This window comes from Xenopus laevis, chromosome 2S (assembly GCF_017654675.1).
Source record: "Xenopus laevis strain J_2021 chromosome 2S, Xenopus_laevis_v10.1, whole genome shotgun sequence".
Classification (NCBI taxonomy): Eukaryota; Metazoa; Chordata; class Amphibia; order Anura; family Pipidae; genus Xenopus; species Xenopus laevis.
Window position 1 is genome coordinate 162,997,519 of NC_054374.1, and position 14,034 is coordinate 163,011,552.

The window sequence follows — 14,034 nt, forward strand, 5'->3', positions numbered from 1 at the left end:
GGGCGACGATCCATCATGCGGCGTTCGATTTCTCCTCCCTGGCTATCTCCTTTAAAGGAGAAGGAAACCCAGTCGGCGCAAAAACCCTCCCCCCCGACCTACCCGTCCCGCTGGGCAAATGCCCCTAACTTGTTACTTACCCTTCTGCGCAGGTCCAGTCCACGGAGCTCACAGACGTCATCTTCTTCTTCCTGCTTTGACTGGCGTTTTGCCGCATGCGCAGTAGGAGCATTTCGCCGGTACAGATCTACTGCGCATGCGCCAAAAGTCACAAAGTTTTCCGATTTCACTTTGCGCCGGTCAAAGCAGGAAGAAAATCGCTTGGAAGAAGATGGTGTCGGTGAACTCCGTAGACTGGACCTGTGCAGAAGGGTAAGTAACAAGTTAGGGGCATTTGCCCAGTGGGTCAGGTAGGCCAGGGGGGAGGAGGGAGGGTTGGGCAACACACGGGAGGGGGGGGGAGGGTTTTTGCGCCGACTAGGTTTCCTTCTCCTTTAAAGGGAGCCTGTCTTCGGAAAACATGTTTTTTTCCAAAACGCATCAGTTAATAGTGCTACTCCAGCAGAATTCTGCACTGAAATCCATTTCTCAAAAGACCAAACAGATTTTTTTATATTCAATTTTGAAATCTGACATGGGGCTAGACATTTTGTCAATTTCACAGTTGCCCCCAGTCATGTGACTTGTGCCTGCACTTTAGGAGAGAAATGCTTTCTGGCAGGCTGCTGTTTTTCCCTCTCAATGTAACTGAATGTGTCTCAGTGGGACATGGGTTTTTACTATTGAGTGTTGTTCTTAGATCTACCAGGCAGCTGTTATCTTGTGTTAGGGAGCTGTTATCTGGTTACTTTCCCATTGTTCTTTTGTTTGGCTGCTGGGGGGGGGGTAAAGGGAGGGGGTGATATCGCTCCAACTTGCAGTACAGCAGTAAAGAGTGATTGAAGTTTATCAGAGCACAAGTCACATGACTTGGGGCAGCTGGGAAATGGACAATATGTCTAGCCCCATGTCAGATTTCAAAATTGAATATAAAAAAATCAGTTTGCTCTTTTGAGAAATGGATTTCAGTGCAGAATTCTGCTGGAGCAGCACTATTAACTGATTCATTTTGAAAAAAAATTTTTTTCCCATGACAGTATCCCTTTAAAGAAAGCAGGGAGGAGAAATCGAGTGCCGCACGATGGATCGCCTTTTCTGAAGAGAAGCGCAAGCGTAGTTTCGGTAAGTTATTTCTAAATAAAGACTTTTGAGATTTTAAAATTTAATATGTGTTGGTGGTTTATATTTCCGTAGTATACTTATAAATTGTTTTAAAAGAATTTGATGTTACTGGTCTTTTAGAAAGGGTTCAGCTACTTCTTGGCAGCAGGACTTGTTGGTGGCCCACCAGTACTGCACCAGATTCCCATTTTTTTGCCACAACCCCAGGACTCCCTGTAGTGGTTTCACCCTGATCCCATTTGCAATAAAGTAAAATCATAACGTTTATATTACTGTGGATAGACTGGGTCTGGGGAAGCTGCAAGGAATCCCTGTGTCAGGACCCCGGGGCTGGTGGGCTTTTCAATAAAGAGGAGCACCAAACCCAGGTATAAGATGAGAGACTATATTCACTATGTAGGATGACTAACCAATTCACCCACCTTTCCTTATTCTTTAATTCAACTTTAAACAAGTTGATATTTCATTATGAGTATATAAATTTGACTACAGATATGGGACCAGTTATACAGAATTGTCAAATCTTAAAGGAAAACTAAACCCTAAAAATGAATGTGGCTAAAAATGTCCTATTTTATATAGTGAATTTATTGCACGAGGCTAAAGTTTGAGCTTGTCAATAGCAGCAATGATCCAGGACTTCAAACTTGTCACAGGGGGTCACCATCTTGGAAAGTGTCTGTGACACTCACATGCTCAGTGGGCTCTGATTGGCTGTTGAGAAGCTAAGCTTAGGGCTCGTCACTAATTATCCAGCAGAAAATGAGCTTCCCTGGCTGTAATATAAGCTGATGCTATAGGTTTGCTGATTATTCAATTCTGATGCTAATTGCACTGGTTTCTGTGCTGCCATGTAGTAATTATGTGCATTATTTACTAATCAGCCTTATATTGTGACATTTCTATTCTATGTGTACTGTATATTGTGAGTGGGTCCCTAAGCTCAGTAAGTGACAGCAGCACAGAGCATGTGCAGTGAATCAGCAGAAAAGAAGATGGGGAGCTACTGGGGCATCTTTGGAGACACAGATCTTTACTGCTAAAGGGCTGTGGTTGCCTTGGGCTGGTACAGAAGCACAAAACATCATGTACAACATTTCTAGCTACTTCTTTAGTTTAACTTTTTCTTGTCCTTTAACTCATGTAAAACGGAATAATCCAGTAAAGATTAATTACATTTTCAGTTGGATCAAGTATAAGGTACTATTTTATTAGTACAGAATAGGGATGCACAGAATCCACTATTTTGGATTCGGCTGAACCCCCGAATCCTTCACGAAAGATTCGGCCAAATACCAAACCCGCATATGCAAATTAAGGGGTGGGAAGAGGAAATTTTTTTACTTCCTTGTTTTGTGACAAAAAGTCACGCAATTTACCTCCCCACCCCTAATTTGCATATGCAAATTGGGATTCAGATTCAGTTCGACTGGGCAGAAGGATTCAGCCGAATCCTGGATTCTGTGCATCCCTAGAAAATAGTTTTTAAAAATGTGGATGAGTAAATGGGAGACAGCGTTCCTGTAATTTGGAGCTTTCCAGATAACCGATATCATACCTTTACTACTAATCATTTATTGCTTTCAATAACACACGTTAGGAGTCAAAACTGTGTTTTTCTGAAAGCCAAAAGTTCATGTTCCATGTACAGATATGGGATCCGTTATCCGGAAATCTGTTATTCAGAAAGTTCCGAATTACAGAGAGACCGTCTTCCATAGACCCCATTTTATACAAACTTTTTTAAAAATAATTTCCTTTTTCTGTGTAATAATAAACCAGTAGCTTGTACTTGATCCGAACTAAGATATAATTAATCCTTATTGGAAGCAGAACCAGACTATTGGCTTTATTTAATGTTTATATGATTTTCTAGTAGACTTAAGGTACGAAGAGCCAAATTACGGAAAGATCCGTTATCCGGAAAACCCCAGGTCCCGAGAATTCTGGATAAAGGGTCCCATACCTGTACCAGCAGGGGCTGTTTTAGTAGAGAGCAGAAATGATTAATATATTCATCTACATCCAATAACATGAACCTTCCCTAACTCTGAAACATACAGAAAAGGATATGAATCTGTTACATGAGCTTTTTCTTGGGAATGAAGTTGATTTGTACTTCCCACAGCTGCTCTGCAATTCTTAGTTCTCATGGGAAGCAGTGCAATTAACTTATTGGGGTTATTCACACAGCCCCACATATTCATCTTCCAGTCTCTTGCACCTACTTACTACTCATCCTACTATCTAGTTACTAGGGTAAACTAGCCCCTAGCAACCATAGAGCTGCAGAAATTCCAAAGTGGAGAGCAGTTGCACAAAAGCTAAAATATTAAGACCGATTCCAAATTGTCTCAGGTGATTGAAGTCTGCAAGGTTAAAGGAACATTAACAGCAAAAATGAAAGTTTTAATGTATTTAAAATACACTGCACTACTGCCCTGGTACAACTGGTGTGTTTGTTTTAGAAACACCACTATAGTTTATATAAACAAGCTGCTGTGTAGCCATGGGGGCAGCCATTCAAGCACAGGATACACAGTAGATAACAGATAAGTACTACTATAGTTTATATAAACAAGCTGCTGTGTAGCCATGGGGGCAGCCATTCAAGCACAGGATACACAGTAGATAACAGATAAGTACTAGTATAGTTTATATAAACAAGCTGCTGTGTAGCCATGGGGGCAGCCATTCAAGCACAGGATACACAGTAGATAATTGATAAGTACAGGTATGTGACCTGTTATCTAGAACGCTCGGGACTGGGGTTTTCCGGATAACGGATCTTTCCGTAATTTGGGTCTTCATGATTTAAGTCTACTAGAAATTCATTTAAACATTAAATAAACCTAATAGGCTGGTTTTGCTTCCAATAAGGATTAATTATAAGTACAAGCGACTGTTTTATTATTACAGAGAAAAAGGAAATTTTTAAAAATTTGGATTATTTGGATAAAATGGAGTCTATGGGAGACAGCCATTCAGTAATGCGGAGCTTTCTGGATATCGGGTTTCCGGATAAGGGATCCTATACCTGTTCTACTATAGTTTATATAAAAAAAGCTGTTTAGCCATGGGGGCAGCCTTTCCTGTGCTTGAATGGCTGCCCCCATGGCTACACAGCAGCTTGTTTATATAAACTATAGTAGTACTTATCTGTTATCTACTGTGTATCCTGTGCTTGAATGGCTGCCCCCATGGCTACACAGCAGCTTGTTTATATAAACTATAGTAGTACTTATCTGTTATCTACTGTGTATCCTGTGCTTGAATGGCTGCCCCCATGGCTACACAGCAGCTTGTTTATATAAACTATAGTAGTACTTATCTGTTATCTACTGTGTATCCTGTGCTTGAATGACTGCCCCATGGCTACACAGCAGCTTGTTTATATAAACTATAGTAGTACTTATCTGTTATCTACTGTGTATCCTGTGCTTGAATGACTGCCCCATGGCTACACAGCAGCTTGTTTATATAAACTATAGTAGTACTTATCTGTTATCTACTGTGTATCCTGTGCTTGAATGGCTGCCCCCATGGCTACACAGCAGCTTGTTTATATAAACTATAGTAGTACTTATCTGTTATCTACTGTGTATCCTGTGCTTGAATGGCTGCCCCCATGGCTACACAGCAGCTTGTTTATATAAACTATAGTAGTACTTATCTGTTATCTACTGTGTATCCTGTGCTTGAATGGCTGCCCCCATGGCTACACATCAGCTTGTTTAAATAAACTATAGTAGAGTTTCTGAAGCAAACACACCATTGTAATTTCATTACTTTATAAACCCTTTCATCTGTTGGTGTTACTGTTCCTTTAATACAAACATGAACAAGCCCTTTATTAACCTTCCATGGAGATGAAGTCCAAACTCCACAAACAGCACTTAAATATCGGTATATTTCTCTACTTTTAGCCAGGTTCCATGAACTGGGACACTGAGGAGTAAGTCCCTTATTCTTCAAATGGCTGAATATTTAACCTAAACATTAAAAGGAAAGATAGAAACAATGTGAAAAATCAGTTTATTAAAGCACATTTTCATTCAAGTCAAATATTGTATTTATGTTCACTCTAAACAAGTACTTTGTATAGAACTAACAAAATCCCAGAACTCTACAGCTTTGTACAAGTTGATTATGGGGGTGATGTCCATCAGTTTGGGGAAACACTGAATTAGGCCCAAGATGGAGGATACCAACTAACTGTGATTAAAGTATTAACAAATCTTGCTTAGTAACCCATTGGTTTAACAATAGATTTAAAAAGGAACATTTATGAACAATATCAGACTTGCAATTTAAAGTGAACAGAAAAATAAAGAACCTCTGAAATCAAAGCCGGGCTGAATGAGAACAGGATGACGGTGCCAAATAAACAGTTATTAACCCACAACTTTACCAAATCACAGTCTATTTACAGGTGCAGAAACAGTTTGCCTGTGTCATTTGCCCTATTTACAATATTTATATCTAAGAGTAGGACATAAGTTCATAAAAACAAATTAAAACTGTCCAACTGATCTTGAACAAATACATGCAATAACTGCCCCAGAATCCTTTTCAGCTAGTGCAAATATTCATTTTAATTAGGACCAAGCAGTTCTTAAGAGGAAAACCATACAACTGTGCAGAAAGTAACTTGGGAAATCCATAGGTATGGGATCTGTTATCCAGAAAGCTCTGAAATACGGAAAGGTGGTCTCCCATAGAACCCATTTTAATCTAAATCAGAATTTTTTTTAAATTTAGAACTTAAAAATTCTCTGAAATAATAAGACAGTAGCTTGTACTTGATCCCAACTAAGATATAATTAATCCTTATTGGAAGCAAAACCAGCCTATCGGGTTTATTTCATGTTTATATGATTTTCTAGTAGACTTAAAGGATAAGTAAACCTTTAAAATAAGTGAATGTAAAACTGATGATTAAAGAATACATGTACTGTTAATATGAATGAATTTTGTTCCAACAGCGCCAACTGCTGGTCAGTTTCCCACCAGTCTGACCAGCAAGTAGTCAAGGAAGTTGTCAGGAGAAAGAAAGAGGCTGATGTTCTTCTGCTTAGGAAAGATGTGAGAAATGTTTCTAATTTTATTCCTAAGCAGAAGAACATTAGTTGGTGGCCATATTGGGGCGACCTTGCAAAAGTAGCAGATCTTATTGTGTATGACCACCTAACGAGATCATGCAATTGACATGGATCCAATGGAGATCTAATTTGGAGGAAATATAAATGTATTATGTATATGCACACACCACTGAACTAGGCAGATACTCAATGTTACATCCTACACAGTTGTCCATATTTTATATATAGAATATTACATCTTAAGAACTGCAAAGAATAAGCCTCATTACAAACAGAGCTCCGTAAATACATATTAAAAAAAAAAAAAACCCTGATATTACCTCAGTCTCCATTTGTACCATACTACCTTATAATACAAAGCAGGGAATGTGGCCAGCAGCTGGTCCCGAGTCTTCTCCCCAATACAGCTGAATCCACTTTAGCATAAAGAAAAATAAGGATGCTAAATATACATGCTCATTCAATAGAAGTGAGATTTCAAAAAGAACAATGTCTAATACAGAGGTTAGTGTGAAATGACTGGGTGACGTATCATTCATTGAGATGATCCAGCAATGATATTTGTTTGTAGACATCTGGGGTATAAGCTCTTTATATATGAAAATATGGCAACTGCCAGAGATATATGAGAGACTGGGGCACTGAGCAACGTTACTACTATTTATGGCCGGAGTACATTGTAGTTTGGGGTGAAATTTAACAGTTATGTTGTTAAAGGGGTTGTTCACCTTTTGAATTAACTTTTACTATGATGTAGACAGAGAATGATATTCTGAGACTATTTGGCATTGGGTTTCATTTTTTATTATTTGTGGCTTTTGACTTATTTAGCTTTTTATTCAGCAGCTCTCTAGTTTGCAATTCAAGCAAGCTTGTTGCTAGGGTCCAAATTACCCTAGCAACCTTGCAGTAGGTCGATTAAGAGACTGGAATATGAATAGGAGAGGGTCTGAATAGAAAAACGAGTAATAAAAAGTAGAAATACTGAATTTGTAGCCTTACAGGGCATTTGTTTTTAGACAGGGTCAGTGACCCCCATCTGAAAAAGTCAAATAACTCCAAAACTATATATAAAAAAATATATATATACTGAGGACTAATTGAAAAGTTGCGTAGAATTGGCCATTCTAGAACATATTAAAAGTTAACTTAAAGGTGAACAACCCCTTTAAATCGCTACTATTTTTTTCTTTATAGTTCTTTGTGAAATCTCACTTTACAGCAAATTACAATTGTACTGATTCCTGACACTACTACTACTACTACAAAAAAAAAAAAAAAAAGCTGAAGACGTTTCATACAGGGTGCGTGAATTGTACAGAGTTCTAAAGGTTCTTTGGTAAACTCAACAAGATGTGACATTTTTAATTTAAGTTTAAGCAAAAAATTAAGTTTACCAATCACCTCCACAAGATCTAGTATTACTGGTGCAACGTTTGCACTGTGTTCTTAATCGCTTGTAATTAACTAACAGCCAATAATTGGCTTCATTAATATAGACATGCATAAAGACTGATGCCTCTAACGGTGCTATCTCACATGTTAGCCCTGCATACGGTAATCATAGGGATCCTTACCAGGCTGCGAGGACGGAAAGCGACTGCTCTTTAACTGCGGCAGCAGAGAAAGGCCAGAAACCACCTAAAAAAGAAACTGTCAGAGAGGTTTACTAGTAAAGTATAAGGATGCACACAGTATTCTTTGCTCATGCACATAAGGAAGAACAAATGCAACCTAAAGATACGTTATTCTGCTTTCCAGGCATTATATATTTATATACCAGTCATGTCCAACCTGCAACCTTCCAGCTATTGAACTGGAACGTGATCAGTAGTTGACTGTAGTTTCCTGCAGGTGCTCCAGTTTCCTACCACACTCCAAAAACACACAGGCAGGTTATTTGGCTCTGGATAAAACTGACCTTAGTGTGTGAGTGTGACCTTAGATTGTATAACACTGCTGGGGCAGACTCATAAGTGTAAAATGCTGTGGTATATAGGATATAGATTATATAGATATAGGGGAACAACTGTTCAAGCACTAGAGGGCCACAGGTTGGTCTCCACTATTATAAGCAGACATGTAGTTCCTATTGGGTATAATCATCTGTACAACATATAGGAAGCATTCTAAGAGCAGTGGCTGATCACCATGGATCTGAGAATGCTCTAGACGTGGCCTGTTTATTTGGCTGAACCAGGCACCGTATAAACAGCTGTAGTGTCTGTTAGTCATAAAGTGTCCTCTGGCTGCAGCTGTCCATCCCAACCAATCAAAGCAGCTACTTGACCCTACATTTTGTCCGCAGAAGAGGCGCTCCTGGAGCAGACGGCACAGAACTCCACCGAGAGCTTGTCCTTGTCCACGTGCAGACACACTCCTCCTCCTCCTCCGTCATTCACTTCCTGGTCGCGCTCTGCAGCTGTCAGAGGCAAGGCGTAGTCGTGGTCTCCTCCACTTCCGTACGGATCGCAGAAAAGTGACGTGGATAGGCGTGTCCCTCCCAGTCCAGTCAGACGGTTGAGAACTAGGGACAGCGCGCTGTCATTGGCCAGCACCGCCCGCAAGTAGCGCACCTCCCCTTCCAGCTCGCGCACCCGGGAGCAGAGAGACTTCCGCTCGTGCTTCAGCTCCTTGTTCTCTTCGGAGAGGCGCGCCACCTGGTTTTCCAGCCCGTGCACGTATTCCTTCTTGCGTAGGCGGTTAAGGCGTGCGGCCAAGGCGTTCCTGTTGTCTTGGCAACGACCTGTCGCCCTCTTCCCAGACGCGGCGGCCATGTTTGTGGAGTCAGGCGCCATTTTGCTGGGCCAGGTGTCCGCCAGGGCGGTGCCGTCAGCAGGAATAGCAAAGTCCACAGAACCCACCAGTTGCTGCAAAAGTTCTGCAAACGGTTCCTCCTCATGTGGCGCTTCGTGTTCCTCCCACCAGCCGGCACTTCCCTCCCCCTCTATGTCCAACTCGATACACTCTCCCCCGGCTGCAGCCTCATCACTTACAGCATTGTCTGAGTGACAATGGAATTGGCTTTCCATTGGCTGCTGGCCCCTGTGTCTTCCCTCGGCACCCGTCACTTTTCTGGCTCTCACCTGAGCCCTGCGGGCCGGTCGGAGTTCTTGTGCTGGGGCCAGAGTTCGATTAGCACGGTCTCGAAGTCGGTGTCGCATGTCGATGTCTCAGGGAAGGGAGATTCGGCTAAAAACTAGGAGCCGCCACATTGGCAACGCAGCCGGAACGTTCTACTCGCGCCCGCTCTTTACCGGAAGTGTAAACTAGAGTATTCCGCCGAGTCATGTGACAACTATTGTCCTATTGGAGCCTTGGGCGCGCTCTTCTTTACATCCGGGGTTTCTTTTTAAAGTAACTCCATCCCCTATGACTGTTCTGAAATAATATGAGCCTTTTTTGTTACAGAGAGGTGTTTTCAGAGACAGGTTCCTGTACATGTTGGTTAAGAGGGAAAACCCGTCAAGTGTTTCTTACCAAACTGGAATATATATCTAAATAAACATTGTACTTTTACATTTGCCTCAGAGATCATTCATCTGAGCAGAAATACTGCAGCTCTAACTGTAACAGGAAGAGATCACCTGACCAGAAATACTGCAGCTCTAAATGTAACAGGAAAAGATCACCTGACCAGAAATACTGCAGCTCTAACTGTAACAGGAATAGATCACCTGACCAGAAATACTGCAGCTCTAACTGTAACAGGAAGAGATCATCTGACCAGAAATACTGCAGCTCTAACTGTAACAGGAAGAGATCACCTGACCAGAAATACTGCCGCTCTAACTGTAACAGGAAGAGATCACCTGACCAGAAATACTGCAGCTCTAACTGTAACAGGAAGAGATCATCTGACCAGAAATACTGCAGCTCTAACTGTAACAGGAAGAGATCACCTGACCAGAAATACTGCCGCTCTAACTGTAACAGGAAGAGATCACCTGAGCAGAAATACTGCAGCTCTAACTGTAACAGGAAGAGATCACCTGACCAGAAATACTGCAGCTCTAAATATAACAGGAAGAGATCACCTGACCAGAAATACTGCCGCTCTAACTGTAACAGGAAGAGATCACCTGACCAGAAATACTGCAGCTCTCACTGTAACAGGAAGAGATCATCTGACCAGAAATACTGCAGCTCTCACTGTAACAGGAAGAGATCACCTGACAAGAAATACTACAGCTCTCACTGTAACAGGAAGAGATCAGCTGACCAGAAATACTGCAGCTCTCACTGTAACAGGAAGAGATCACCTGACCAGAAATACTGCAGCTCTAACTGTAACAGGAAGAGATCACCTGACCAGAAATACTGCGGCTCTAACTGTAACAGGAAGAGATCACCTGACCAGAAATACTGCGGCTCTAACTGTAACAGGAAGAGATCACCTGACCAGAAATACTGCAGCTCTAACTGTAACAGGAAGAGATCACCTGACCAGAAATACTGCAGCTCTAACTGTAACAGGAAGAGATCACCTGACCAGAAATACTGCGGCTCTAACTGTAACAGGAAGAGATCACCTGACCAGAAATACTGCAGCTCTCACTTTAACAGGAAGAGATCAGCTGACCAGAAATACTGCAGCTCTCACTGTAACAGGAAGAGATCAGCTGACCAGAAATACTGCAGCTCTCACTGTAACAGGAAGAGATCACCTGACCAGAAATACTGCAGCTCTAACTGTAACAGGAAGAGATCACCTGACCAGAAATACTGCGGCTCTAACTGTAACAGGAAGAGATCACCTGACCAGAAATACCGCGGCTCTAACTAACAGGAAGAGATCACCTGACAAGAAATACTGCAGCTCTAACTGTAACAGGAAGAAATCATCTGACCAGAAATACTGCAGCTCTAACTGTAACAGGAAGAGATCACCTGACCAGAAATACTACGGCTCTAACTGTAACAGGAAGAGATCACCTGACCAGAAATACTGCGGCTCTAACTGTAACAGGAAGAGATCACCTGACCAGAAATACTGCAGCTCTAACTGTAACAGGAAGAGATCACCTGACCAGAAATACTGCAGCTCTAACTGTAACAGGAACATTTGGGAGGAAAATACACAACTTTCTCCATTAATTTCATACCTCCCAACATTTTGGAAATGAAAAGAGGGGGGAAAAGTTGGTGCGCCCATTTTATGGCCACCCACACCCTCTTATTACCATGTTTATTTTACAAAATTTGGCAGGTTATGAAAATTTTAACATGTGTTTTTTTCCCATTTATTACAGTTTTGCTAATGAAGGTGAATTGCCCTTTAAACTGTGAGTTTAACTTCTCCCAAGGGACCCGTTATCCTATATTATTACACTTATTTGGTTATCTCAAAATTGTTTCATAAGTATCTTCTCTGCAGCTGTGGCGGGCTCTTTGCCAAAAGCCAGTTAAGTTAGCCTGGTTTCTTTTTCTGGCTGTTCAGTGCAGAGAAAAACGGGACTTTCCAGTACAAACGAGGGACTGCGGGTTGAGCGGTCAAAAGAGGGACTGTCTCTATAAAAACAGGACAGGTGGGAGGTATTGGTTTGTGTGACCCAACAATGAAGGGTTGGTCTGTGTTCACCGTGAATCATACAAATCATAAAAAAAAAAGGTTTTAGTTCCTCACATTTTTATGCAATCTTTTTTTCAACCCACTGAATTAAAGCTGAAAGTCTGCAGTTCAACTGCATCTGAGTTGTTTCATTTAAAATTCATTGTGGTCATGTACAGAACCAAAATTAGGAAAAAAGTTGTCTCTGTCCAAAGATTTATGGGCCTAACTGTATATATACAAATTATAAAGCTAGGGAAGCAGTGTATGGAGTATGTGAAGTACATTGAAAGAAGCTAGTGTACGGTGGGTAGGGTTGACTCCTGGCTGGTATTTTACTGGCCTGGTCGGTAAAAATGATGGTTGATCCCAATGTTATTAATAGGGAATAAAGATTAATATATAGGAAGGTCAGTGATCCCAATGTTATTAATAGGGAATAAAGATAAATATATAGGAAGGCCAGTGATCCCAATGTTATTAATATGGAATAAAGATAAATATAAGGAAGGTCAGTGATCCCAATGTTATTAATAGGGAATAAAGATAAATATATAGGAAGGTCAGTGATCCCAATGTTATTAATAGGGAATAAAGATAAATATATAGGAAGGTCAGTGATCCCAATGTTATTAATAGGGAATAAAGATAAATATATAGGAAGGTCAGTGATCCCAATGTTATTAATAGGGAATAAAGATAAATATATAGGAAGGTCACTGATCCCAATGTTATTAATAGGGAATAAAGATAAATATATAGGAAGGTCAGTGATCCCAATGTTATTAATAGGGAATAAAGATAAATATATAGGAAGGTCAGTGATCCCAATGTTATTAATAGGGAATAAAGATAAATATATAGGAAGGTCAGTGATCCCAATGTTATTAATAGGGAATAAAGATAAATATATAGGAAGGTCAGTGATCCCAATGTTATTAATAGGGAATAAAGATTAATATATAGGAAGGCCGGTATTTTATTCCAGAAAAGGAGGTAACCCTAACTGTGGGCCCGGGAGCACATGCCCAGACCTTCAGCAAAGGGAGCAAATACCAGGAAACATAAAAGGAGGCCGGCACAAGCCGGGATCATAGCCTATGACTAAGTGTCCTTGTTAGACACGGAACGCGTCAGGCCTTGATTCTTAATTATGGAAAATAAAATGTACATTTTTAATCTTTACCATCTGACTCCAGCTTTTCTACTTGTTGTGGTCCAGGCACGTGCCAGCCTCCTGATTTGTGAGTGTATGGAGGGGGCAGGGTGTGTATAAGATAATTGAGTTTCATTTGGAGGGGTTGAACTTGGTCTTTTCCCCCAAACAGATCTAAACTATGTAACTATGTGTAAACTTTAAAAGGAATCAGTACGGAGATTAACTGGCCCCTGCATTGTTTAAACCTCAAATACCTACAGTAAACTCCTGCATTGTTCACACCTGTAGCACCTCCATTGTTCACACTCCTAAAATCCTGTACGGAAAGACCCAGTCTGAAAGTTGTAACTCGTAATCTGTTTCCATGTCAAGACTGGGTACAGGCTCCTATACTTACCCTTTTGTACAACACTGTGGAATATGTTGACACTATGGAGATTATAAATGGTACAGGATCTAAAGAAGCAGGTGCCGTACAAACCCCTGGTGGGGCATCATATTCACCCCTAACAATTAATATAACTACTTCATTATACCACAAACACACAGACAATATTTAGTTTATAGAAGTAATCAATTTATTTTGATAACATATATTTACATTTTATTCTAAAATGATTTAAACCTTATTAACAATTATCTTTATACAGCAATATATATATATATTTATTCATACTTGGTGAAAAAGGTTTAGGTTTGCATATCAAATCCGTGAAAATTAAAAGCACTCTCGACCGTTCAGCCTTAGCGAATATAAGCGGCCTTGTCATGTCGATATGTAAACGGAAAGTATTCATACCCGACTCCTATGTACCATTTAATACACATTCATTTATTTTAAAGTTCATGGGCCCCAAAATGTGCCAGGACCATCAGGCAGCAGGAAAGTCTTTTTTTCTTTGGTGTTTTGTTCTTGAGAGGAGTACGTAGAACCACGACCATGATCAAACATCAGAACATTATACTGATAGCAGCGTGTTTGGGGTTTTTTTTTTTTTTTC

The 14,034-nt window shown here is 40.6% G+C and overlaps 1 protein-coding gene across 1 annotated transcript; it reads right to left on the minus strand.

Moving 5' to 3' along the window:
* Positions 1 to 6,221: 6,221 nt before the first annotated feature.
* LOC108710035 (CREB/ATF bZIP transcription factor) lies at positions 6,222 to 9,816 on the minus strand. The gene is made up of 3 exons (XM_018250387.2): positions 8,619 to 9,816; positions 7,901 to 7,976; positions 6,222 to 6,739 (listed from the first exon to the last, which is right to left on the minus strand). Exons 1-2 carry the CDS (start codon positions 9,485 to 9,487, stop codon positions 7,931 to 7,933), a joined length of 915 nt encoding a protein of 304 aa, XP_018105876.1. The 5' UTR covers positions 9,488 to 9,816; the 3' UTR covers positions 6,222 to 6,739; positions 7,901 to 7,930.
* Positions 9,817 to 14,034: the final 4,218 nt, after the last annotated feature.

Coding starts and splice junctions, on each gene's coding strand:
- LOC108710035 (XM_018250387.2), bottom strand. CDS start 9,487: ATGCGACACCGACTTCGAGACCGTGCTAATCGAACTCTGGCCCCAGCA. Junction 7,977..8,618: donor GCCTCTTCTGCGGACAAAAT/GTAGGGTCAAGT, acceptor CCTCTCTGACAG/TTTCTTTTTTAGGTGGTTTC.